The 26,067-nt window shown below is 42.8% G+C and overlaps 1 protein-coding gene across 3 annotated transcripts in view; it reads left to right on the forward strand.

Annotated features, from left to right (window-relative positions):
* Positions 1–26,067, forward strand: part of LAT (linker for activation of T cells) — a 379,514-nt gene that overhangs the window by 152,897 nt on the left and 200,550 nt on the right. For all 3 annotated transcript variants that reach the window (XM_085618961.1, XM_085618963.1, XM_085618962.1), the window contains exon 3: positions 326–362. In XM_085618961.1, coding sequence (XP_085475087.1) covers positions 326–362 — 37 coding nt within the window. The remainder of the gene's footprint in view (positions 1–325; positions 363–26,067) is intronic.

Raw genomic sequence — 26,067 nt, forward strand, 5'->3', positions numbered from 1 at the left:
ATATTCAATCTCCACCCACACACATCGGTACTTCAAAAGCCCTAAAAGGACCACTTTCATACACATAATCCTCCTCTACTGTCACCTTGGCTTGTAAGGATTACTTTCCTTGGGTAAGATGCAGACATTGCAAGAAGGAAAACATGAAGCTGTGAAAAAGTTTTAAATTTTAGCCAAACCATGTTATTTTGAGACTGCCTCTCCGTGGCAGAGCCATGGGTCATCTGAAGAACTCTGGCAGGAGTGGGCAAATAAGACATATCCATATATTACTTTCTCTAAACTGTTTTTTGTCATTAATTATCTTTGTATCTTTCTTCCACAGCCCGAATTCCCCAGTCTGTTGATGATTATGAATACAAGTGAGTCTTATTTGTCGTTACTACTGAGTAAAAAAAAAATATGATAAAATTACGCCGTTTTTCCTTTACAGACCTTACAGTACTCATTTTCTTCCTTTTACCCAGAGAATGAATGTATGTGTGTGTGTGTGTGTATATATATATATGTATGTATATATATATATATATATATATATATATATATATATATATACATATATATATACATATATATATATATATATATATATATATATATATATATAGCAACTCTGTCCTTAGGGTTACGTCAGGGTCTGCACCGAGAATACTTTTTTCGTTTTCTTAATAACTTTGGCACTGTTCGCAGAATCTGCATGAAACATTAAAAGAAATCCTCCCCTTTTGGGGTCGGCGTTTAAAGGTTCAAGCAGCTCCATCAGGGATTGGGAGGTGAGGTAAAAAACTGCTATAGTAATATCTGCCCTCCTCCACAGAAGACATGGCTGTAAGAATTACATTAAACTTGGCATGAAATAAAAGGGAAAGCACTGAGAGCACGTAAAGGTCTGTCCTGTACTGGAATGTACAAAATAAAACTCTTCCCTGTAAAGTTTTGCACAGGAGACAAACTTTGCAACCTTATGAAATTTCGAATTTTGTTAGTTTTGCAATAATTCTACATGCAAACATTTCTGCAGAAATGCTTTTTACAGGTGAATTTTGCAGCAAAATTATTTTTGCAATAAAAGATCTATGTAAACTTGGCATGAAAGTTGAACTTTACTCAAGGAAGTACCTTTTTCGTTTGGTGTAAATCAGCTCATTCGTTTTTGAAAAATAAGCATTCCAAAATATTTTGGATGGGCTTGAAAAGGTTAAAAGGGTAGCAATATTTGATCTGTTAGTCCATGGATGGCTTACAAACACCTGCAGACAAAATTGAAAGAGTTAAGGAATCTGTTTGAATGAGGGACTTTTTTATTTCATCATATAAACAAGATCTCTGGTACTCCTGTTGAACCACCCGTAGAGTTTGCAAATCTAGTACTGGGTCCACAAACCCTACTGTGGGGTCCAGCAAGGGACCATGAATCTGTATGGTGTTTTTGAACCACTGCTGGTGGCCAGACTCCATTTGGCTACCCAAATGCAATGAGTAGTGGGGGTTGGCCACATGCGGTGGATTGTGTGCTCCTACAGCCAATCCCCACTGCGCATGTTGAAGGCTGCATAAAGCAGGGGCTAGTCGCCTGTGGTGGATTGACCACAGGACCGGTGACTGAATGAGATATATGATAAAAACCACAACCTAAAATGTACTGAAAAATTAAAGGTTAAAGTGAAGATATAAGTAGCTTTAGTTATTACTTGCTTGGGTGGGGATTGCCATCTGTGGTGGGTTGGGCGCCAAGCCTGAATAACAGCCAGGTCCTCCACCCCGTCCATGCAGTGCATGACCAAAGACCATATACCACACTGTTTGGGCACCAATTGTTGTATGTTGAGCCCCCCTGCGGTCCCCAACACTACAAAGTGGGTGGCCTGGTTGAGATGAGGGCACCCACACTAGAATCGGGGTCCCGTGGGATGAGGTCTCCTGGGCTGAAATCGGCTGGCCCCAAAAGATGGAGTCCCTGGGGCCCATACTGGCCCGGGGAAGGGGGGCCCCAAGGCACCCCTCCCTGAATACATTTTTTTAAAAGAAAAAACCTCCAGCAAGTCACCAGAGGCCCCACCCCCTTTCATCATCACTCTGCAAATGCACAGCCTGGCGCACAAATAATACAAATAATACTGGATTTTATAAAGCGCGAACAGCTACCTCACGAGGAGGTGTCCCGGCGCTAGAGGAACCACAGAAGTCCTGGGGCAGAGATAGAAGACCTAGCATGGCTGGGAGAAGAGCCAGGTCTTTAGCATCTTCTTAAAGCAGGGTTCAGATGGAGCCTGCTGGATTGCTTGAGGTAGGGAGTTCCACAGAACGGAGACGTTTGCTGAAAAGGTACGACCGCCAAGGCGGGCCTTTTTTGCTCGTGGGACGACCAGTAGGACACGGTCATTTGACCGTAATGCACAGTTTTGGGAATATCTTGGAAGGCGTTTTTTTAGGTAAAGTGGGCAGGAGCCATGCAAAGATCTGAACGCAAGCGTCAGAGCTTTGAATTTTATCCGGTTGACCACAGGGAGCCAGTGCAGGGTTCGAAGATGCGGAGAGACTGACTGCTTGAAAGGAATTCGCAGTAGCAGCCTCGCAGCCGCGTTTTGAACTACCTGCAGTTTATGGGTTAGGAATTTTGGGAGGCCCAGGTATAGACCATTGGCATAGTCAAGCCGTGAGGTGACCGTTGCATGGACTACCATTTTTCTGCAGCTCTCTGGTAGAAGTTTAAGAAATTTTCGGAGGTTTCTTAGTTTACTTAAACAGCAACCAGCCACATGTTGGATATGGGAAGTGAAAGACAATTTATCATCCCATCTCACTCCAAGGTTTTTTGCCGAGTGACTGGGCAAGGGGGGGGGGGCCCATCTCCACCGGCCACCATAGCTCTGGAGCGGGGGTGGGACCCTTACCGAAAAAGATAACTTCGGTTTTATTGGCATTTAGTTTTAGTTTGTTAATATTCATCCAGTGAGCAATGTCCTGGAGACACAATTGGTTGGGGGATGAAGTCCTGTTGGCTGCAAGGGTCCTTGGGGGCCAATTACCCCTCCTGTTACCTCCAGTAAGTCCCACACCTGCAGGATTGCTGAGAAGTCTTCAGAGGCCAAAATCCCTTTTTCCACCAATCTGCAAACACGCCACTAGGAGCAAGTTGGTTGGGGAAAGAAATCCCATTCGCTTTAGAGGGTCCTTGGTGGCCAACTACCCCTCCTATCACCTCCAGTATTCTAACAGTGTGGGATTGCTGAGAGGTCTTTGGAAGCCACACCCCCTTTCTCCACAACTCTGCAAACATGCCTTGTGGTGCACTGCTGGTAGGGAGATGATGTTCCCTTGGCTTCTGAAGGTCCTTGGGGGCCAACAACCCCTCCTGTTACCTCCAGTAAGTCCTACACAGCGGGATTGCTGAGAGGTTATTGGGGGCCATGCCTCCTTTCTCCACCGCTCTGCAAACGCACCTCTTGGCACTCTGCTGTTTGGAGGATGAAGTCCCCTTGGCTCCAGAGGGTCCTTGGGATCCAACTACCCCTTCTATTACCTCCAGTAAGTTCCACAGAGCGTGATCGCTGTGATGACTTCAGAGGCCATGCCCCCTTTCTCAATCACTCTGCAAACGTGCCTCCTGGCGCAATATTGGTTGGGGGAGGAAGTCCTCTTGGATGCTGAGGGACCTTTGGGGCAAAGAAGCCCTCCTGTTACCTCCAGTAAGTTCCCTAAAGTGGGATCCCTTAGAGCTGCTTTGAGGTCCCTTCCCCTTTCACCACCACTCTGCAAATGCAACTACTAGTTAAAAACCACTTTAAAAAACCAAAGGTTATAGGGATGTTATAGTTAGGAAATAGAATTTGAAAAACTTTAGAAACTCACTTAAAAAAACAAAGATTACAGGGATGTTATAATTATGAAATTGAATTAAAAAACCTTAGAAATTCACTGAAAAAAACTAAGGTTACAGGGACGTAATAGTTAGGCTCAGATTTCACTTGTGCAAAACCAGTGAAATTCAGCAGTTATAGTTACCTGAGCTAACTATATCTTACAGCCCGGAAATGCACTGCTTATGACCTCACGTATTACATCGCTTATGACATGGCCAGTGACATCACTGATGACATCTCAAATGACATCACTGATGACATCTCAAGTGACATCACTGAGGACATCCAGTGATTGTGAGTGTTCTGTAAAAGTTACTGAGTGTTAAACATATATACAAAGGTAAGTGGCTGTGGGGATGCATGTTTGAGTGAGTGAGTGAGTGAGTGGGTGTATAAGTGGTGTATAGAAGAGTGAGTGGGTATGTGAGAGACTATACATAAGTGAGTGGGTGTGTGAGTTTATGTATGGGTGAGCGAGTGGGTGAGTCAGTGGGTGTATGAGTAAGTGAGCGGCTGTGTGTTAGAGGATGAATATGGGCTATATGGGTGAGTATACAGGTGTACCAGTGGCTGTAAAAGGTGAATGGGAGGGTGCATGAGTAGCTGAATTGGTGAGTCAGCAGGTACATATGTGTCTGTATGGGTGGGTGACAGGGTACATGAGTGGGTGTATGGGTGCATGAATGGGTGTATAAGTGGGTGTATGGGTGAGTGGGTGTGTGAGTTGTTAATTGCTTCCTCCTGACATCCTGCTAGGTCTACCAGGCAACTGCATTTCCTCTTGAGCCTGAGCATTTCACCATTCTTTACAAAACAATCTCGTCTCTGTTTGGCCCTCTTGATGTATAATATGAGGTCTAAAAAATCCTCTTGTGTTTCATTAATGTGTGCTCTTATATGTAAATTATTATCATTGCAATTGATTGTCTCAACAAATGCCTCAGCTGACTCTTTTGTGCCTTTCCACCCCACTAATATGCCATTTATACAAGGTGGCCAGCTAATGACATGTTCGCTCCACACATCACTGTGGTCATCAATGAGCATCTGCTCCTCCCACCAGCCCATGTGAAAGCATGCATAACTGGGAGCAATGCAGGTGCCCATTGCCTTACTGCGTAGCTGCCTAAAGATCTCCTTGTTGAAATGGCAAAAATAATTTTCCAGGCACCAATTAGTTATACTTAGTAACATTTTAGTTTGATTTTAGAGTTTAAGAGGTCTACGCCTCATAAATTATTGTATTGCACAGTTCATCACAGTGTTTTATGCTATTGCAGTCACGTCTAACGACATCAGATGGAAGTTTTTCTGCCACAGGATGTCATATATCCTTTTCAGGAAATTTCCTATATCTTATATAAAAGGATGGCAGAACTTTGGCATGTTCCTGCGGGAAGAAGTCAATATACCTCAAGGTATTCTCAAACAGGCTCTCTTTCGCAGATATTATCGGTCTCCCGGGTGGTTGTACCTTGTTCTTATGAATTTTAGGGATGAGATACAACACCGGCATTTTTGGATGGTAATTTCTGATTAATGAAAACTCATTTTGATTTAATAATCCTATATATCTCCAATCTGTCAGATCTGCCAGATATTTACTTTAGACCTTCATTGTACTTCCTTTGAAGGTTGTATTTCCAACTTTCGCTTTTTTGTTAATTTTCTTCAAGTCATCCACGATTCTTTAATTAAAAACATCAATGGTATCTTTGGTGGTTAAGGGTATAAATGCTGAAGGAGGCTTGAAATGAGTGTCAGTATCCCCATACACATTTAGTCCCATAGTATTAATAATGTGCTGCTCCAAAATTGGTTTATTCAAGCCCATAGTTTCATTCTCGAGCCCTCAAAGTTCTTGTATCAGTTTTAAATCAGATATTAGTAGACGTTCTTGATTTTCAACTGATTCAGGCATACTTCTTGCTTTGCGCTTTTTGTTTGTGATATTTTGCCAAATTCACTTTGCAGATGAATTTGTAAACATCCACTCATGTCTGACAATAATTAAAGGAGCTTTCCAGGCAGAATGAGAGTCTCAACTCTGTTCGGTAGTGTGGGAGTTATTAAAGAAAGAAATTTAAAGATATCTAGGGATGCAGATCCTCCATGGATCCACGGGTACCTTCTGGTATCCGTGGCTACCCGCAGATCTGGAGCCCATTTGGAAAAAAGAAATCTCATCCACTATTACTTTACATTAATAAAAACATAGAAATTCACTGAAAATACCAAAGGTTAAAGTGACGCTACAGTTAGGAATTCTTATGAAATTTTACTTTACATTTAAAAGAAAGTAGAAATTCACTGAAAAAACTAGGGGTGGATGTTAAATTCCACTCTACCAGTGTAGTTCACGGAGTTTTATTTCGCCTAGAGTTTGGGCAAAACTCCACCATCTGCCGCGTGGTGGAATATTTTGTTGCGTGACACTTGCCAACTGTACGTTGGCGAGCGCGAGGGAGAATATGCCTCCCCTAGCATGATTTTCAGGTGCTAGAATGCCTCCTAGCAAGATTTCTCATTGCTTGTGGCAGTTCACAACCATTTGCATTGAGAAAGCTGCGTATCGAGTAGAAAATCTACTCGAGCAGCAGAAAGAAGCAGCACGTCGCATGGTGCTGTTCGCAGTACAAGCTCCCAGTTCCAAAAATCAGTGTGAGCAGTGCAACGTACTGAATTCCGCTTGCTCGAGTGACACTCTGTGAGTTCCGCCCACCTCTAGAAAAAAAAGGTTAAAGTAACGTTATAGTTAGGTGAGTATGTCAGTGCTTTTACTTACTTTCATATTTATAATGCCATACTTGTTTACAGAGTAATGTGTAGGAAAAAAGCTTGGATGATTATATCGATGATGTCATAAGTGATATCATCAATGATGCCATTTTACATGTCATCTCTGATCATTACTGACGATACCACCTGATTGCTGAATATCTCAAGAGCTCTCAGGACTGCATTGGAATATTCACTCATGATGCTTTTTGAAAATTCAGCTGTGTCATCTGTCCAGGCAACTGAGCAAACCGTCTTGTACTACCTGAGGAAGGCAGAAGCTGAAACGTTGTAGTGGAAATATATTTTAGTTCTTTGGTGAATCCATCTGTTTGAGTCACTTCTTTCTTGGATATTTTATTTCTTTGTGACTCATTGTATCCTGGAGATCCAGATTATTGTGCTGGCTGGCTGTTGTTTTCTTGTGATCCTTCATCTTTAAGTATATATATGTGTGTGTGTGTGTGTGCGCGTGTGTGTGTGTGTGTATAGTTTTACAGAGACACCTCACAATAAATCCTCTGTACTACATGAATGGTGTGTGTTTGGGTGTGAGTGCCCATACACATCTAGAATTCAACTCCTCCTGACCAACAAGCCACATGAAACATGCATACTCTGGCTTTGGTGAGTATTTAGGGTTTAATTTAGAATAGCCTCAATGACTGTACATATTTCGGTAACACTTACCTTGATCACAAGTTCCATTTTGCTGCAATTGCACATGTATTTCCATCCCAGTATCATGGCACCCATGTTTGTGTTTCGGTGGACAACTTCTGCCTTGTTCCCAGAAAAGGTTATCTGCGAAACAACACTGATAAGTAGAAAATGAAAGTTTGCAAAATATATGTAAGCAGTATGCCATAGAAACTAACTAAATATTCACTCATTTGGCTCCAAGTTATCTGACTACATACGTTAATACAGGGATAAGTTTAACAAAAAGCATTATTCCCAACCCTCCAGTTCTGTAATTGAGTTCAAAGTAGGTAAGGCATAATATAATTTAAATATATGTGCAGATGTGCTTTAAACAATCTATTTCTTGATGCTAAATTAATTGTGCATAATAAATAGGCTGGGGACGATATGGGGCACTTAATCATATTAAAATTTGTATCAGCTGAATTCCACAGAGAACATATTCAATATATAGGGCCTGATTCACAAAGGGCCTCCGCACTCGTGGAAGAGGCCCCGCAGTTGTGGGGAAGTCTCCGCACTCCGGCTGGAATCTCCAAAATGCAAATTCACATTGCGGAGATTCTGCCCGGAGTGCAGAAACTCCCCCATAACTGCAGGGTTTACCCCACCAGTGTGCAGGCCCTTTGTGAATCAGTCCCTCTGTTTATAATATACAGGGGTATTTGAAATGTGCTTCAAAACATTGATAGCATATCACAGGAATTTCAGCTCAAGCAGACAACATAATCAGTCTAATTCACATCTCACATTTTAATCTACAATGTTCTGGGGTTCTTTTGATGACAAAACTCTGTGAATCAAACATTTTAAAACAATTCAGATACAAGTTTCAATTCCATTTCAACCCGAAAATGAAGACAAATCATACATGCACACACAGTTCTTGTGTCATATTCAGACCATTTGGTGTGCAACTATTCAAATCAATGATATACTGTGACTTTTTAAATTTATTTTTATAACGTTTTATTAATTATTACAATACAATAATAACAAACATTTCCAGCATATTTGAAGTAGCATAATACTTGTCACACAGTACAACACATTGCATTATTTGAAGTATCATCCAAATCGCATATCCATGAGTTGAAGGCAGCCTAAGGGTAATGGTTGGGGAGAGGAGTTGGCCTAACGGCTAGGGCGCTCGACCTCAGACCTGGGGAACTGGGTTTGAGTCTCGGAAATGATGCTGAACATCCTGTGATTCTGGGCAAATCACTCAATCTCCCTGTGCCTAACAAAGAATGAATGTGTGTCCTCATGTAATGTAGCTGGTGCTATGTAAGCGCTCTGATAACGGATTGGATTTGGGTCAAGTTCGCGCTATATAAAACTCTGCAAAAAAAATGATATACTGTGACTTTAATCTTCTGAGATGCAGCACCTTGTTTATCCTCTTCGTTTTTTGAATACAGGGTCTGATTCACAAAGATAAACGTACATTTATGTGTAGTTTTACACATTTTTTGCAATTCATAAAGACCAGGGGGCATATTATCAAGAAACAGCGTTACAATGATCGCCGCTTTAGCGGCAGAAAACTGCCGCTAAAGCGGCGATAATGGGCTTGATAATATGCAGCAGAGAATTCCCATAGAAGCCCATGTTCCGGTGTCACCATGGGTTTCTATTGGAATTCTCTGCGGCATATTATCAAGCCCATTATCGCGGCTTTAGCGGCAGTTTTCTGCCGCTAAAGCGGTGATAATTTTAACGCCGTGCTTCATAATATGCCCCCAAGTTAATTGTAAGTTACGAATACGGAGACTCTGCCGTCAAGGAGGAGTACTCCGTCCATAAAAGAATAGGACAGTCCTATCTTATGTTCTAGACTACTCTACTCAGCAATTCTCAGTTTCCGTATTTGGACCAGAAACTGATAAACATCAGGGCTATGTAAGTGGACCATTGTGATTCAGCTGTCTACAGGACACTAACTGTTTCCCACAGCTTTGACTAACAGATGGTTTTGTTTTCTTTGTAGTATAGAATATTGTTTAGTTAACTAAAATTATAACAATTTTAGCATAAAAATAGACAGAATACAAGAGGTTTCTTAATTAAAAGAAACTTGATTAACATCAGGTCAAGCCTTAATTTCTTATGCGAAATAGTCAGAGTAGTATACATTATTTAAGCACCCATAATTTTTTAGGCTAGCAGGAGCTAGAAAACACGGACTTAATTCTAAATATCAAATAAAATACACATTTTATCTAAAATGAGTGTTCAACGTGCAAAAATAAGGAAGTTGATTCAGTGTGCAAATGAGCAAAATATACACTGGCCTGGTTTGCGGAGAGTATAAAGTGCACTGTGTTGGCTAAAACTGTCACACAAGTTTACTTCTTGCATAGCAGCCTGATTTGTCCCTCGTCTAGGAGTATATTCATTGTACAAAGTGGACAGAGTAAACACACACTCCGTTATTAGTTTTAGATGTTCCTAAATTGCATGCAATTGCTTGGCATGTAAACTGCATTATGCATTGTAGTGACTGATAAGAATAATGATAATAGTTCTTTGTTGTTTAGATGCTAAGCCCTTACAAAATAGGATACCACAATAAAAGGAAAAGACAGACTAAAATTCAAAGTGCATACTACAAAAGCTACAAAATTCATGAAAAACGCATTTAACACCAGTAAGAGACACTCAGGCTATTCGGAAGACTAGAGTCTTACTATACTGGTACTGGTAATAGCCTAGTTATTGCATGGGTGGCCCGGTGTGCAAAGCGAAAGATGCAAGTCTGTCTTTGTTCCCGATGAGGGCTGTTACCTTTGATTGAGAGAGCTGTTGTTTTAAAATTTTCACAAATATAGTACATCTCCCCAGCACCTCAATGACCTGCTACTAAAGCAAATAAAGGATGCCTGTGCGCCAGTATGTGCTTCTTCGGCCAAAAACAAAACAATTTGAGCAAGAGTCTCCTTTGCTGGTCTAGACAGGGGCAGCTACTCAGCAGATGAACCCATGACTCTTGATTTTTGTGGCATAACCTGTAGGCACTATAGTGACCCAAGCCTCACCAGAGTGGATTAAAATTCCTTATTGGTAGAGCTAGCAGTATCATATAAAGGATCTGGGCCCGTATTTCTGCATTAATGGGATCTATAAAATAAGACTGGTTTCCCCACATGGCAGGAGTCCTTTAAAGGATGGGCCAAAGCAGCACTGTCAATCGCAGTTAGATCCTGTTCCCAGGAGGCCACTTTCATTTGTTTGGTAATAGCTGTCTTCCATACTGAGTAAGGGATGGCACCATCCCCAAAAGCAGATTCTTCATTCTTGAGTGTCAGGATCGCTTCTCTTAATTGGCTAGACCATGGGTTACTGGGGCTTTCATAGATGATTTTTAAAAGGCTTTTTGCAGAGTTCTTAGGAGCCATGCTGCACTTGATGTAGTATTTTAGCAAAGATGACTTACACTCAAGAGATTGAGTTACTAGGCCCAGCTCTAGTCACGGTTGCTGAAATAATTATTTTATGCTGAACTATGGCATAGCTCCAGGGTGAAGTCCAGTGCACCAGGGTAGGCATGAAAACCATACTGTAGAGCTGGAGTTAAAGTCGCCTTAGTTACTCTTAAAATGGGGCCAATGGGGCACTACTTAATAAACGATTTAGTTGCCCAATTCCGTATGTAATATCATCCGCCTTCATCTTAAAATTATTGACGGCTGAGCCAATTTCACTAAACCACATGCCCAGATACTTATAATGCCTGGCTGTGGTGATTGTCTTGCCACCCAGACGCCATGTTGCCTTCTTCGTACCCCGAAAACTGCCAAATATTAAGACTTTAATTTTGGCCTTGATCACTAGTAGGTGGTTGGCCATGTTAAATCTGCCCAGGGCATCCAGATCCCTTTGCAAATCTGATTTAGTGTGATCTATGACCACAGTGTTATCAGCATATTGGATTGTTTGCAAAGTGATGGAGCTTAGCTTCAGAGGAACCAAATTACTGGCATCCAGTGCCTTCCTGAGATCAGCTGTGTATAAGTTGAACAGCATGAGGTCCAAAAGACAGCCCTGTATTAACTGTGTTAACTTTTCGAGTGACAGTGTATGGGTCAGTTTTCACCCTTACCCATGTCTCTGTATATAAGGAAATAAAGGAATTTAAGAGATTAGGCTTTATGCCCCATCCACCGAGCTTCCTTCATAGGGTGGCTTTGCCCACCCTGTCGAGGGCTGCACTGTAGCCTATAAAGCATCACAGGAGCAGTAGGCTATTCTTAAAGAAGGACACAATACCTGGGGACTGAAAGTGCTTGGATGTTGTCTATAGTAGATGCCCCGGCTCTGAAACCTGACTGGAAGAAAGGCAGAATGTCCTCCTCTGCTACCCAGGCTTCTAGATGTTGTAATAGAATTTGGTCATAAACTTTTGCCTCGATATCTAGTAAGGTGACCAGTCCGAATTTGCTGCAAGCGTCAGATCTCTATTCTTAAATATGGGGCATAATATGGATGACGGCATTTTGAAAGGAATTATTAGAAAGTGCTGGCAGCACTCTGGCCCAACTTGTGTGGCCATCATTAAATATGCCTGCTGGAAGGTCGTTTGGACCCGGGATCCTGTCTGATTTTAGCTCGTTACATATTTTGCAACCTTCCGGGAGCTTGTTAGACATCCTGAGTCCGATTGGCTCCCTTCCATAACATAAGCCTGATCGTAAAATCATCTTGTTGAAATGACCTAGGCACACTGGCTCCCAGGTTTTTTGCAAAAATTGGTTTTCAAACCGTGGTTCCAATCAGACCGGCGCTTGGTATGATGTCTGACAGATCCATGTACAGCTCAACAATATGTTGCACCCATGCTGACTCAAAGACTCAATTTTCCTTGGTCTCATTGCTGTTTTTAGTTGTTGATATGGGCCTAGAAGCAAGCCTGATTTGAATATTTTAGCAATTGAAACATTGTGACCCAATCAATGTTCTGTTGTTTCTTCTGATGCTCCCAAATTGATTTTTATGGGACATTCTGGCCATTTTTACTGCCGCAGCTGTCGTATTTGATGGATTAAGCTGATGGGCTCGCTGAGCTTTACGGAGGGCTCTTTTGGCGAGGGTAATTGCTTTGCTATAGTGACCAGGTGTCACCTGTTTCCGGCTCACCTGTTGGAACTTGGGCTTGTGCTACTGTTCCAGCAGATGTGTTCTTAGATCATCCATATGTTTCCCTCACTCCTGTACAGCGTATTCTGGTTGAGATTACTTTAGACTGAGCTCCAGTGCCCCTATCCAGCTTCTGAGCTTAGATCTATGACTAGGCTGCCACTTGATGATTCATCTTGCTAATTTCATGGTTTCTTCCCCCGTTGAAGTGCCCACCTGATTAATTTTATCGGTAAGGTGTACTGCGAGATTCAGAGTACACTTCAGTGGATTGTGGTCGCTTTCTGGTCTGACTGCTATATCAAAATAACCCATATGGACAGCCAAACCCTCCGATAGAAAAGTGCAATCTATGGTAAATATATCTTTAAAGGTTGGAGTGAATACCCGCTCCTTATTTTTATCCTGGACTTCATCTGTGCTGATACTAGATTGTGGAGCTTCAGAAACTCATTAGTAGCAGATCCTGCTCTTGACTGGGAGTTTCAGTGATGGATTCCCCCAAACCCTTGATGTTAAAATCTCCACTGATTATAAATTCATGACAGAGATGGCCCAAAAGAAGTTCCTCAAGTCTTTCAAGGAGGTTGCTTACTAACTCGCTTTACTTGGGGCGTTGAGATAGCAGTTCACCACAATCAAATCCATATGTTTGCGGTTGATTTTTAGACCCTGAATTCGGGTGGCTTGGACTGCCTTGCATTTGGTATCAAGTAGAGTGGCTTCTAATTTAGCAGCATGCTTAATGAAGATCGATAGACTCCCTTATGGGCGCCCAAAGATGCTGGTGCGGGATGCCATGATAAATGTCTTGTGGAAGCCTGACAAGGCCGTGGGGGCCACAGCCCAAATTTCTTGGAGGCAGAGGATGTCGCCTGTAACCAGGTAAGACCCCCTTCACTGCTTTTGATGATTTTTCTAAACGCTGCCACGTTCCATGAAATACTGAAAATGTATAACTTGTCTTTCGCACTGCTTGACTTGAGCTCCCTGAAATTATGGAAAATCTCTACTTTGTCTTTCTTGATATTTGACTTAAACTCCAATCAAGACTGAGATGTAGCCCAATGTCCTGTGCGTGTGATTTTTCAGCCACCCCATCTCCTAATAAATGCCTCTTGTGGGGGCGAATCACACCTCTCTCCGATTAAGCATGCATAAAATCATTAAGGCTCTAGATTCTTTGATGTACTCTATTTATCCCCTTCTGTTTCTGCTTGACGTGCCCTTGAGGATGCTTTCTGTTGTCTGCCATGTGGGCGGGGTCAGTAGGACCTACATGTATTTTGGGGAGTAGGTTTGTCCAGGTTGCTCCCCCAATCTTCAAAAGTATTTTTTTCTCCCCACTCTGCTTCTCTCAGGACCTCACTCCTTCATGCTGTTCTCGAGGCTTCCCCTTTGGAATTTAAAAGTCGAGGGTCAAATTTCAACCACATCAAATCCTTTGAGGTAATATGCTTGAAAGCAGGGATGTAACTACACAATCTCAGCAGGTTCCCATGGTTAAGCATGTCCTGAGGTCCCTTGGGGCAGTACCTATGAATGAAAACTATTTCGGGGGGCACGCTGCCATCCACCCCCAAAAGACCTGTTGTGCATGTTATAAGGGCTCAGGAGTAGTTAGCGAAAGGTCGCACTAATACCTCACATACTCTGCTGTGTTGCTATTGTGCAGGTGTCCACAGTTCACCCTCCGTTTCAAGTGGCTGAATGCCTTGTTGCTGCATGAAATCACCCGCGGTGAAGTGAGACTCCAAGCCCCAGACTGTATTCCCTCACTGGCTGGCTTTCAAGGTTCCAGGGGCATTCCTTCCATGGAGGGATCTCAAGTTGTGGTCCCTAGAATGTGGCCCTGGGATGAATCTGGGCCCTGAGATGCTTGCGGGCCCTTGCTTTTCACCTGTGTTCTTTCGTCCTTAAAGCTTTGAGGTTGGCCCAGGCTGTCAAACAGTGAACCTTAAGGAAGGGCAAATCCCGATGGCCCGGGAGCCGTTTCTTTGGGCAGGTCGGCCTATGTGGTTGCCTCATTGGTTCTTAGCCAGCTGTCCGATCCTAAGACTTTAGATGAAGTCTGCTGAGACTTAGGGCCTTATTATGAGTTTGGCGGTGCAGGAGCTTGACCGCCCTGATCCTGTACAGCAAAACCCATGTTTGATCCACTCACCAGATTAGGAGTTTTCTCCTGTCTGGCGAACGGTTCTGTGGCGTTCCCACCGTGGTGCCTATGTAATAGGCACCACAATGGGAACGTCAAAATCAGTACCTGCATGGCATGGACTGCTGCAGCCCATGCCATGCAGGTACTGGAGTGCATGCACACAGGAGGGCACAACATTTGCCCCCCTGCATGTATCCCATGGCGCAGAGGCCCTGTAGGGCCCCCTTTGTTTCCTCACCACCACACTTTTCATGGCTGTCGCTCCGCCATAAAAAGTGTGGAGGTGAGGAAACTCGTAATATGCTTGGTGAGGCTGCAGCAGCCCTGCCGCGCATATTGCGGCCTCAAGACCGTTGCACCACTGCCAAGGATCTCTGATCCCTGGTGGTTGCTGTGATTTGAGGACAGCCTGGTCATAATAGGATGTTCAGAAGACCGCCGTGCCCCACAAGACTCGTAAGAAGCCCCTTAACCTTGCTTGCTTTACCAAATTTTGGATAGAGATTGGTGTGGTTACACAAAGATGTTTTTTTTGTACATTGTTCTTTTTAATAGGCATTGCTTCTTTGTTTGATTTTTTATTTTCTTTTTTGCCCTCCAGGAGAGACTTGCCATTGTTGGAAGGGTCGCTGGACTTGAGATTTGAAAGACCGGGTCTTGGCCGCCTGTGATTAAGGAGTTGTTAGATGTCAGAAGCCTTCCCTTCTCGACCTTCCCTGATTGTGTATTATTAGCTGCACCTAACTCATTAGTGACCGACTTGGGCTGGGTTACTGATAGCACGCCGCCCTGAAGAAACCACCTCTAGGGGTCTTCAAGGACCCCCTGACCCACAGTCGGTAGTCTTGTTATCTCCTCCGGAACATAGCTTATTTCCTGAGGCAATGTCTCTAATCTTACAGTATTGGTCTTGGTGACCTCCACCAGTGCTCCCAAGAACTCTGGGCGGGAGCATAGCTTGTTGATAATGGTGGAACAAGGGCAAAGTTTATCCTTTTCGAGAAACCCTAATTTAATATCCATTCTGGTTACTTTGTCCTTTAGTCGCCAGGTGTGGTATTTCTGTACCATTTTACTAGATTGCCAGAGAAGAGCTATTGTATCCTGCAAGGCACTTAGCCTACCAAAGTTGGGGTCTTTGGAGAGAGCGAATCTGGGCCTGAAATATTGTTAATCACCCTCCGTCCCTATGTCCGAGTTTGACAAAGCGTGTCATCTATTTGGACTTCAATAGAGGCTAGAAATCAACCCAAGAGGTTGCCCAGCTCCTGCTCTATGATGCTGTCTCTGCTGGCCGTTGATGCAATGATAGTTGGTGAGTTTATTAAAGTGTGTGACGCTTGTGAGCAGTGGTGAGATAGGGCCACCCTGGTTCATTGGTTCAAATAATGTGTGCTGCTACCATGATTTTATTAGTTATGGATTCTATAAGCTGGTCACTGGCTCCTTTTTTGATAGTATTAGAAGCTGAGGGCCTACTGATGCCTTCTTTCACCCTTTTGACCCCATGGGAACTTAGGCTGATGGCAGTGAGGGTGGTCCAAGCTCCCGGCGGTGATTGATGGAGGCATAATGTGTCGCCCACAAGCTACTCAGTTGTTAGCTAAGGGCATGATTGCAAGCATCGATTGTTGAAGTCAGCTGCTGATGATAGATTATGGCTGATGTTGTGTAGACTGGTTGCCAGAGAAAGGGAAGGCCCCGGGCCTATTAGGTCTGAGGCCAGAACCGTGTCATCTAGAGTAAGATTGCTCGAAAATAACTCCTTATCGACCCTTTGGTGAAGCAGGTAACCTGCCCCACTGTTCCAGTCAAAGACTCGCCCTTGTGCCTTGTGTTTTCTTTGTTGTGCCTTTGAGTTCATATAGAAAGACATATGATGAAGACAAATCATACGACAGGGACTGCTGTTGTTTTGATTGTTAATTTGTAAAATAAAGAGATAAGAGAACATGTTGAATATCTCACCAGAATTAGAAATAGCCAAGACAGCAGTGTACTGGGGCCCTGATGATCTCTTTGTTTCCATCCTGTACACCTGGAACTTACAGTTGCTGCACTACACACACACACAATTTTCTTATGGGCCATTGAGGAGGATATGCTCAAGATGCATAATACCCTTGAAAAACTGTTAAAGACAAGGGCCTGATTACAAGTTCGGCGGTCTTACCCCCATCTCACCACAGCAGCGGCCCCAAATACTCTGTTGAATTGCCCGTCTTCAGCCCATAATCTTTAATACATGCAGGCTGAACTATTGACTGCATCACTGGAGTGTATCCCGCCTGCGACGCTGCAGACAGCTTGCTTATTGTCCTTGATATGTAGTGCAGCTACATTAAGACATTATTGCACAGAGATTCATTATTAACCTCTGTCTGAGTAAAAGGTGTCTAGTCAAAGTTGTAGCAAGAATCTTCAGTCTTCCTTTGGAAAATAGAATTTGTTCTCTTTCTCTTTGTAAAATAAAGAGATAAGAGAACATGTTGAATATCTCACCAGAATTAGAAATAGCCAAGACAGCAGTGTACTGGGGCCCTGATCTCTTTGTTTCCATCCTGTACACCTGGAACTTACAGTTGTTTGAGCCAAGACTGTGCAGAAATTCAACTTGTAGGACTGATTTAGGGTTTGGTAGGCAGGGTATCCCATCACAAACTTGACAGAATACCCTATCCGTCAAACAATTGGCCCTATTTTGAGTCCAGAAGAACTGTCATCTTTCTGTTGGCAGTGCCCCCATTGGCTCAATTGACGGAAAGGTGGCCTCAGAGTAAGGGCATCAAATAACCCGCTCTCATTAGGACTAACGACCCCAAACTCTAAATGGGTCCCAATATCTTCAATAGAAAGTTTCATTATCTGAGCTGCTGTGCCCAATATATTTTCTCCCTGTACGTAAATAATTACAGTTTTCAACATTTTGGAAATCATTGTTTTAAATATATGTCTCACTATCGGAAAAATTATGAATACTTTAAGAGATATTTTAAAGATAAAAAATAGTACCTGTTTATTTAAATTTTTTAATCTTTAGCTGAAAAATGTTACAATTCTGACATAAGCATTTATGCTGTTTATCAATTTATAACTGTTCATATAATACATAGCAATATTATTTTTTTAAATAGTGAACTATGACTAAGAAATAATTACTAACAATATTTTACAGTAAAAAATGTTCACTATATTATTGTATATGGCATTACATTATGCTGCTTGAGATTTAACTATAATTAAAGGCTCTGTTTTCAAATATAAATAAAACGTGATCTGCAAGAATGAATAGACTTTTAATACTTATGTAGCCTGAAAGTATAAAAAAAAATTGAAAAAATAAATCTTGAATGTTCTATAAAATACAGAGAGACACAGAAAACAAAAGAATATATGTTTAAGCCAAAACAGTACACTATGCTTTATTCATCTTGCCCCACTTCATTATATGCAATGTAGTTCCGAATATTTCATTGTTGGAAAATAGTAAAAAATTAAAAAAATAAACTAGATGGAACATGTGTTTGTAACCAAGATATATTTAGATATAATTATTAGTAAATTAGTATGAAATAAAGGGTTAGCATACATTTCTGCATACATCCTTTGTTTTATTTTTTGGTTCTCAGGCAGTCTTTTCAACAGACCTAATGCAAGGTTGCAAATTAATCTATGTATGCTGCACTACACACACACACAATTTTCTTATGGGCCATTGAGGAGGATATGCTCAAGATGCATAATACCCTTGAAAAACTGTTAAAGACAAGGGCCTGATTACAAGTTCGGCGGTCTTACCCCCATCTCACCACAGCAGCGGCCCCAAATACTCTGTTGAATTGCCCGTCTTCAGCCCATAATCTTTAATACATGCAGGCTGAACTATTGACTGCATCACTGGAGTGTATCCCGCCTGCGACGCTGCAGACAGCTTGCTTATTGTCCTTGATATGTAGTGCAGCTACATTAAGACATTATTGCACAGAGATTCATTATTAACCTCTGTCTGAGTAAAAGGTGTCTAGTCAAAGTTGTAGCAAGAATCTTCAGTCTTCCTTTGGAAAATAGAATTTGTTCTCTTTCTCTTTGTAAAATAAAGAGATAAGAGAACATGTTGAATATCTCACCAGAATTAGAAATAGCCAAGACAGCAGTGTACTGGGGCCCTGATCTCTTTGTTTCCATCCTGTACACCTGGAACTTACAGTTGTTTGAGCCAAGACTGTGCAGAAATTCAACTTGTAGGACTGATTTAGGGTTTGGTAGGCAGGGTATCCCATCACAAACTTGACAGAATACCCTATCCGTCAAACAATTGGCCCTATTTTGAGTCCAGAAGAACTGTCATCTTTCTGTTGGCAGTGCCCCCATTGGCTCAATTGACGGAAAGGTGGCCTCAGAGTAAGGGCATCAAATAACCCGCTCTCATTAGGACTAACGATCTGGTCCTTTTTGATGTCTTTCACCGCCAAGAAAAGCCTGGTGCTCACAAACAGAAAGTAAAATAATGACCCTCCTATAATATCCATGGGAGAAAACTCCCTAAATATGAGGGTCAATAGTTATTATTTTTTTGCATTTTTAAACAAAGAGTCCCTTTGTGAGTTTATTTGATGGCTGAAAAACAAAGAGTGTGGTGGATGGTCGTAAAAACTGTGGTGACTGTCCACCAAACTTTTGTAACCTTCAAAGTAACTGCTTTGACAGTGGTTCCTCTGAAAGTATGGAGATTAACAGTGGGCTAGTGGTGATTATATCTAAATATGACTGATGGACTCCCAAACTCTAAATGGGTCTCAATATCTTCAATAGAAAGTTTCATTATCTGAGCTGCTGTGCCCAATATATTTTCTCCCTGTACGTAAATAATTACAGTTTTCAACATTTTGGAAATCATTGTTTTAAATATATGTCTCACTATCGGAAAAATTATGAATACTTTAAGAGATATTTTAAAGATAAAAAATAGTACCTGTTTATTTAAATTTTTTTATCTTTAGCTGAAAAATGTTACAATTCTGACATAAGCATTTATGCTGTTTATCAATTTATAACTGTTCATATAAGACATAGCAATATTATTTTTTTAAATAGTGAACTATGACTAAGAAATAATTACTAACAATATTTTACAGTAAAAAATGTTCACTATATTATTGTATACGGCATTACATTATGCTGCTTGAGATTTAACTATAATTAAAGGCTCTGTTTTCAAATATAAAAAAAACGTGATCTGCAAGAATGAATAGACTTTTAATACTTATGTAGCCTGAAAGTATAAAAAAAAATTGAAAAAATAAATCTTGAATGTTCTATAAAATACAGAGAGACGCAGAAAACAAAAGAATATATGTTTAAGCCAAAACAGTACACTATGCTTTATTCATCTTGACCCACTTCATTATATGCAATGTAGTTCCGAATATTTCATTGTTGGAAAATAGTAAAAAAATTTAAAAATAAACTAGATGGAACATGTGTTTGTAACCAAGATATATTTAGATATAATTATTAGTAAATTAGTATGAAATAAAGGGGTAGCATACATTTCTGCATATATCCTTTGTTTTATTTTTTGGTTCTCAGGCAGTCTTTTCAACAGACCTAATGCAAGATTGCAAATTAATCTATGTATGCTGCACTACACACACACACAATTTTCTTATGGGCCATTGAGGAGGATATGCTCAAGATGCATAATACCCTTGAAAAACTGTTAAAGACCAGGGCCTGATTACAAGTTCGGCGGTCTTACCCCCATCTCACCACAGCAGCGGCCCCAAATACTCTGTTGAATTGCCCGTCTTCAGCCCATAATCTTTAATACATGCAGGCTGAACTATTGACTGCATCACTGGAGTGTATCCCGCCTGCGACGCTGCAGACAGCTTGCTTATTGTCCTTGATATGTAGTGCAGCTACATTAAGACATTATTGCACAGAGATTCATTATTAACCTCTGTCTGAGTAAAAGGTGTCTAGTCAAAGTTGTAGCAAGAATCTTGAGTCTTCCTTTGGAAAATAAAATTTGTTCTCTTTCTCTGCTGCATGTTATGATAGTTGGCAGTGATCAACCGAGAAAACCCTTGCCATGTGCAAGTTTGACTTACATAATGAGCGGTCAAAGATGGTATAGATTTTCATATAGGATACAAATGGACACTTCAGAGCGTTTTTGTCAAACTCATCACACCATGGAAAATATGCAAAATTAATATGGCTTTTTTTCCTGCATATTGTCAGCTACTGAATGCATTTGTAGGAGCAGTTTTAGTGGGATTTATGGTATTATTTGTGTGCTTAAGATTTGTAATGTATCTCTGCTACAGTGAAATGTCCTGGTAGTGATTTCCCATCCACTTACATGATGGCACTTGCTGTGATTCAGTTTGGCTAGAAGGTCCTATAATGTCATATCCAGTTACTTAATCGGCTTCAAGGGCCATATGATTTCACTTCCTGTTATGTCATTCAGTTGTCAAAGAGCACCTGTCAGTTCCGCTACCCCTGGCATTTTGGTGATTTGATGTCCATGTGATGACCCTTAGGAAAAAACTAAAGATGACTACTTTGCAGCTCTAGGGCTAGAGAATTCAGAGCCCTGGTTACTCCTGACCTCAGAATCAGGGTCCCAAGAGTCTATGTCCCTAAGAAGGATGAGGAGGAGAAGAACAATGACTTGGCAAATGCTCCAGAGGAGAGGGGGAAGCTCACAGAGAGGGAGTCCCCTGCTCGATCCAATGCAGAAAGCACAGTCTCCTCTAGCACCTTATCTCCTGAGGAGTTGACGGACAGACAAACTGAGATGGACCTGAGGCTGCAGAGGAGGGAAGAGCTGAGGATGACAACGCCCTGGAGCAGTGAGGGAGAGCTGAGGCCGAGGGAGCCTTGGAAGAGAGGAGGATCTTAATGGCTCATGAACTGAGTCTTAAAAAGCTTGACTTGAAGACTAAAGGGCTGGAGGCAGCAAACCTATAGTGTCTAGTGCTGAAGGAAGGATCCACATCCCCAGAGGCTTGGTGCCTGACCTCAAGGAGGAGGATGCCATAGACAGGTGGTTTGAGGCATATAAAGTAGCTCTAGGGGTGCACAGGACAATTGGGGAGTTAACCTTTGGAGCCATATCCCTGGTGATGGTAGGGACACCCTACTGGCCTTAGAGAAGAGGGACAGGCTGAGGTATCCCACCATGAAGAGAACCTTTTCAAGAGATATGGATTCACCCCCGAAGAGTACAGGTTGTGATTCAGGGACAGTCAGAAACTGTCTCACTAATCCTTGGAAGATTATGTGGGTTACTTTTGTAAGGTCTGGATGGTTGGGTAAAGGATAGTGACGTAGAACCTGTGAAGGCGTGTACAGTTTGATTGCTAGAGAGCACGTGTTCAGTCACTGTTTTCCAGAGCTATGCCAAAGCTATGATTGCAGACTCACTGACCCCAGGGAGCTTGCACAGGAGGCAGACTTCTGGGTGAGTACCAAGGTGTCTGAGAAGGCAGTGGAGAGTGTTCCTGTGGATGGTGGCTTAGGTTCCCCCATCAGAGTGAGAGGGAGGTACGCAGGGACCCAGACAGGTCCCAGTATTGTGAGGGGGGAGTCGGTCCCATGTCCCTTCTAAATATAGGAAGGTAGGTTTTGGTGGGAGGAGGACCAGGGTGCCCTATTTATAGCCCCAGAGCTTGGATTGTTTCCAAAGAGGGCACAGGGAGGGGGACTTGGTCTGTACCAAGAGACCATCTACTGCTGGGAGCTCCACAGTGCCAGGAGAGCTGGGTGGAGCAGTCGCCACAAGTGCCCCACCAGTCATGTTTCTGGGGGTACCACTTCACAGCTGATGGTACAGATACCCAGAAGGAGGGGCAGGAGTAGAAACAGTCCACAGTGGGAGGACCAGTGGGTTGCCAGCTCTGAGAACAGAGCACCCCAAGATTGACCCTGATAAGTCCACTTCTGATCAGGTGGGGATTCATGCACTGTCACAGGGAGAGAAGGCTGGGGACTTGCGCCAAGCAGACTTTTCTTTCTTGACATAGACAGAGTGTGTCATCCTTTTGGGGGTAGTGGTTCTCCCCTGGAAGTCCTGGCTCAGCAGGCAAATGTTCAGGCTAAGGGTACAGACCCTGAGTTGAAATGCCAGTATCAGGATACCACAACTGAACAGGTGGGAGGTAGAGTGGAAGTAGGGTGCAAGACACCCGGGGCTACTGCCCCCCTCTCTGAAAAACCTCAGAGGTCAGAGAACCCTCAGGAGCCTATAGGGAACTCCTTGCCAGCACTATGCCTGGAAGAGAGGTCTACCCAACATCCCCACTTAGAGCCTCCAACTGGCAGTGGATGACCTGGGGTCTGGCTCCTGACACAGACAGCTGCCAGTGGCCTCTGATGGTCATTGTTCTTATGGACAGAGTTTTTCTTGGATTGGGGACAGAACTCTAATACAAGGGGTGGAATGGGCCACATCACTTTGTTTGATGTGGTGGTACTGTCTGCCTACTGGGATGAATTTTTTAGCAAGTTAAAGTTAGATGCTGCATAGAAGGGGTCCGCAGATGTGGAGAAGCATTCCCCGTGGGCCAGTTCAGTGGCTTGGGGGAGAATAGGCAGAGAGATCCAACTGAGTTCAGAGAGGTGTAGAACTGACAAACAGTAGCATAGCATGGGGGGCCAGAGGGGTGGTTGCCCCAGGTGGAAAATTCTTAGGGGCAAACATTTAAAAGAAAAGTGGAAGGATGCTTGCCTGCCTTGGACTGACAGGTACCTCTGCAGTAGAAGGCCATTGTCCATGTTCTGTGGCCTAAGCAGGGAACTCCATGAAGGTATTGATTAGTCCAACCTGGCTTTAGGCTGAAGGGGGGTTGTGTAAATGACCCTTTCTGCAGAGTACCCTCAAACCTTTTGCCTTCCTCCTCCATTTTTTCTGACCTATTTGTTGTTGGCCTTGGGACTCTGAGCACTTTACCACTGCTAGCCAGTGCTAAAGTGCATGTACTCTCTCCTCTAAACGTGGTAATATTGTCTTATACCCAATTGGCATATTTAATTTACTTGCCATCTCTGGCAGGATGGGAGGGAGGAGCTGGTACAACCTCACTCACACCTCGACAGGCTGTGCCTGCTCTGTCCACACACAAAGGGCTGCGTACCCCCCTGTAGTGAGTCTGGAGCCAGGTAAAGAAGGGAGGACAACTGTGCACTTCAAAGACATGTCTTTGAAGTCTTGTCCCACTTCAAAGGCACCACTGGGCATAGGTACCAGACCTCAGACACCACCACTTCAGTACACTTGTGGACCTGTGGATACTCTGCCAGTAAGAAGAACTGTTGTGCTGCTGGAGTACTGCCACTCTGCTGAACTGCACTCTGCTGGACTCCTGCTTTGCTGTGCTGATCTGCTGCCTGCTATCACCTTGACTTGGTGAGAATTTCTTAACCCCAGAGTGACTCCAAGGGCTAGCTGGCTGGCCTCCTGATCTGAAACATCAGGTATATAACAGGTTTTCAACCCCTGCACCTGGATTCTGCCATCTGTGAGTCTACCCTGCCAAGTGGTGCCACCCCTGTCCTGGACCCTAGGAAGTGGGAATGAGATGCTTGCCAGCGGAACTGACACATCTTCTTTGCTGAGCAACGTGTCCCCGAGCAGGATCAACACAGCTCCTTGGCTGAGCAGCGCATCTCCTAACAGAACTAATGCATCACTGCTGCTGTGTAGATTGGACCCATCACAAAAGACTTGCATCAACACCTCCTCTCACATTTGGAGCTGATGCATCACCTTCCGAACTGACACTGAGCAATTATTTTCCTGGTGAAAGCTCCTCGCATCCTTCTTTGACGGCAGCCTCGGCGCCACCATCAAAACTCTGCATCACAGCTTCACTGCTCACTGGAACCGATGCATCACCTCTGCTGTGCCTTGCATCTTCAACACCAAACTTTGCATTGCATCGCAGCCTCGTTTCATCTCGGAACCCACATATTGCCTTTGCTGCACAACACATCTTCGAAGCAGATTCAAGCAACGCTCCCAAACACAGATTTAAGGTACATTGTTCAGCGGTCCAAACTGGGAGCCTGTAGGCAGCCCGCACTCCATCGTGGTTGGCCTAAACTTGTGACTTTGTTCCGGTCTGGCGAAACCTGATATCGCCAATAGCGCCTTTTGCTTCTTGCTACTGATTTTCACTATAAACTTTAAAAATTAATATGTTCAGCTCTAATAATTGGATTTTTGTCGTTTTGGCCTTGTTTTATTTATTGAAACCAGAACTATCTTTCTAGCCTGGTGTGAAATCCTTTTATGTGGAGTTTTCACTGTTCTACTGTCTAATGTTTTGCACAAATAATTCACAAACAGTCTCTAAAGTTAGGCCTGACTGCTCTGTGCCAAGCTACCGGATGTGAGCACAGGTTAATTTAGGGTTTGCCTGCCTCTTACCCTGACTTGAATTGTGGTTGCTGGTTGACCAGTGCTCATACCACAGTCAACAAACCATGAGAACTTCAGGTAATAGAGAGCTCTACAAACTTGACACATACCATAGATATATATTATTATACCAATTGTCATATTTGAGATGACTGGATTAGGTTTAGTGGAGTATAAATATTAGGATGTTTGAGGGTAAGACACTTTGCATAGGTTTTTAGTGCTATTTCGGATGTCGTTATTATTATAATGGTAGAAACTCAAAGATGGACATTCATATCAATGTATTTATTTATTTTACTTTTATTTATTGAGATTTTCTTGGTAGACAAAGGTACAATGTTATCAGCCAGCAAGATATCAAGTCTCCAACATCTCAGAGTGTATTAAACAAAGCAAATTAAATCAAACTCGTTAAGAAATAGACATAGCAACTGTTTTCAGTGTTAAACAACGGCATATTTCGCAGCCATACAGGGTTGCAAGGGGTAACAGGCAGGGTTGCCCACTATCGCCCCTACTATTCATCTTGGGTTTGGAACCTCTCGTGCAGAAACTGCGTACTGTATCGGGACATCAGGGATTGTAATGGGATCCAGCACACATATTGTCTCTGCTTATGCAGATGATTTAATCCTATATTTCAAGAACCTGGACGAGGAATATGAACCTATACCTTCCACCTTTGACACGTTCCAGAGGCTTTCCGGGCTCACGATTAATGAGAACAGGCCTATGTTTATTTCTTTACTGCCACGACACGTAGTGGGCCTTTAGGCTTTGGGCAATGGACGTTTCACATAGCACCTACTACCTTCAAATATCTAGGAATACACATATACAGGGACACTACAGATCTCCTAGAACTTACGTCGCGCTACAACCACCCTCAAGCCCCAAATAAAGTTCTGGACTTCCTTGCCTGTATCGGTGGCAGGTAAGGTGGCACTCGCCAAAATGGTGATGCTTCCTAGAATATTATACTATTTCACTAA

Source organism: Triturus cristatus, chromosome 7 (assembly GCF_964204655.1).
Source record: "Triturus cristatus chromosome 7, aTriCri1.1, whole genome shotgun sequence".
Classification (NCBI taxonomy): domain Eukaryota; kingdom Metazoa; phylum Chordata; class Amphibia; order Caudata; family Salamandridae; genus Triturus; species Triturus cristatus.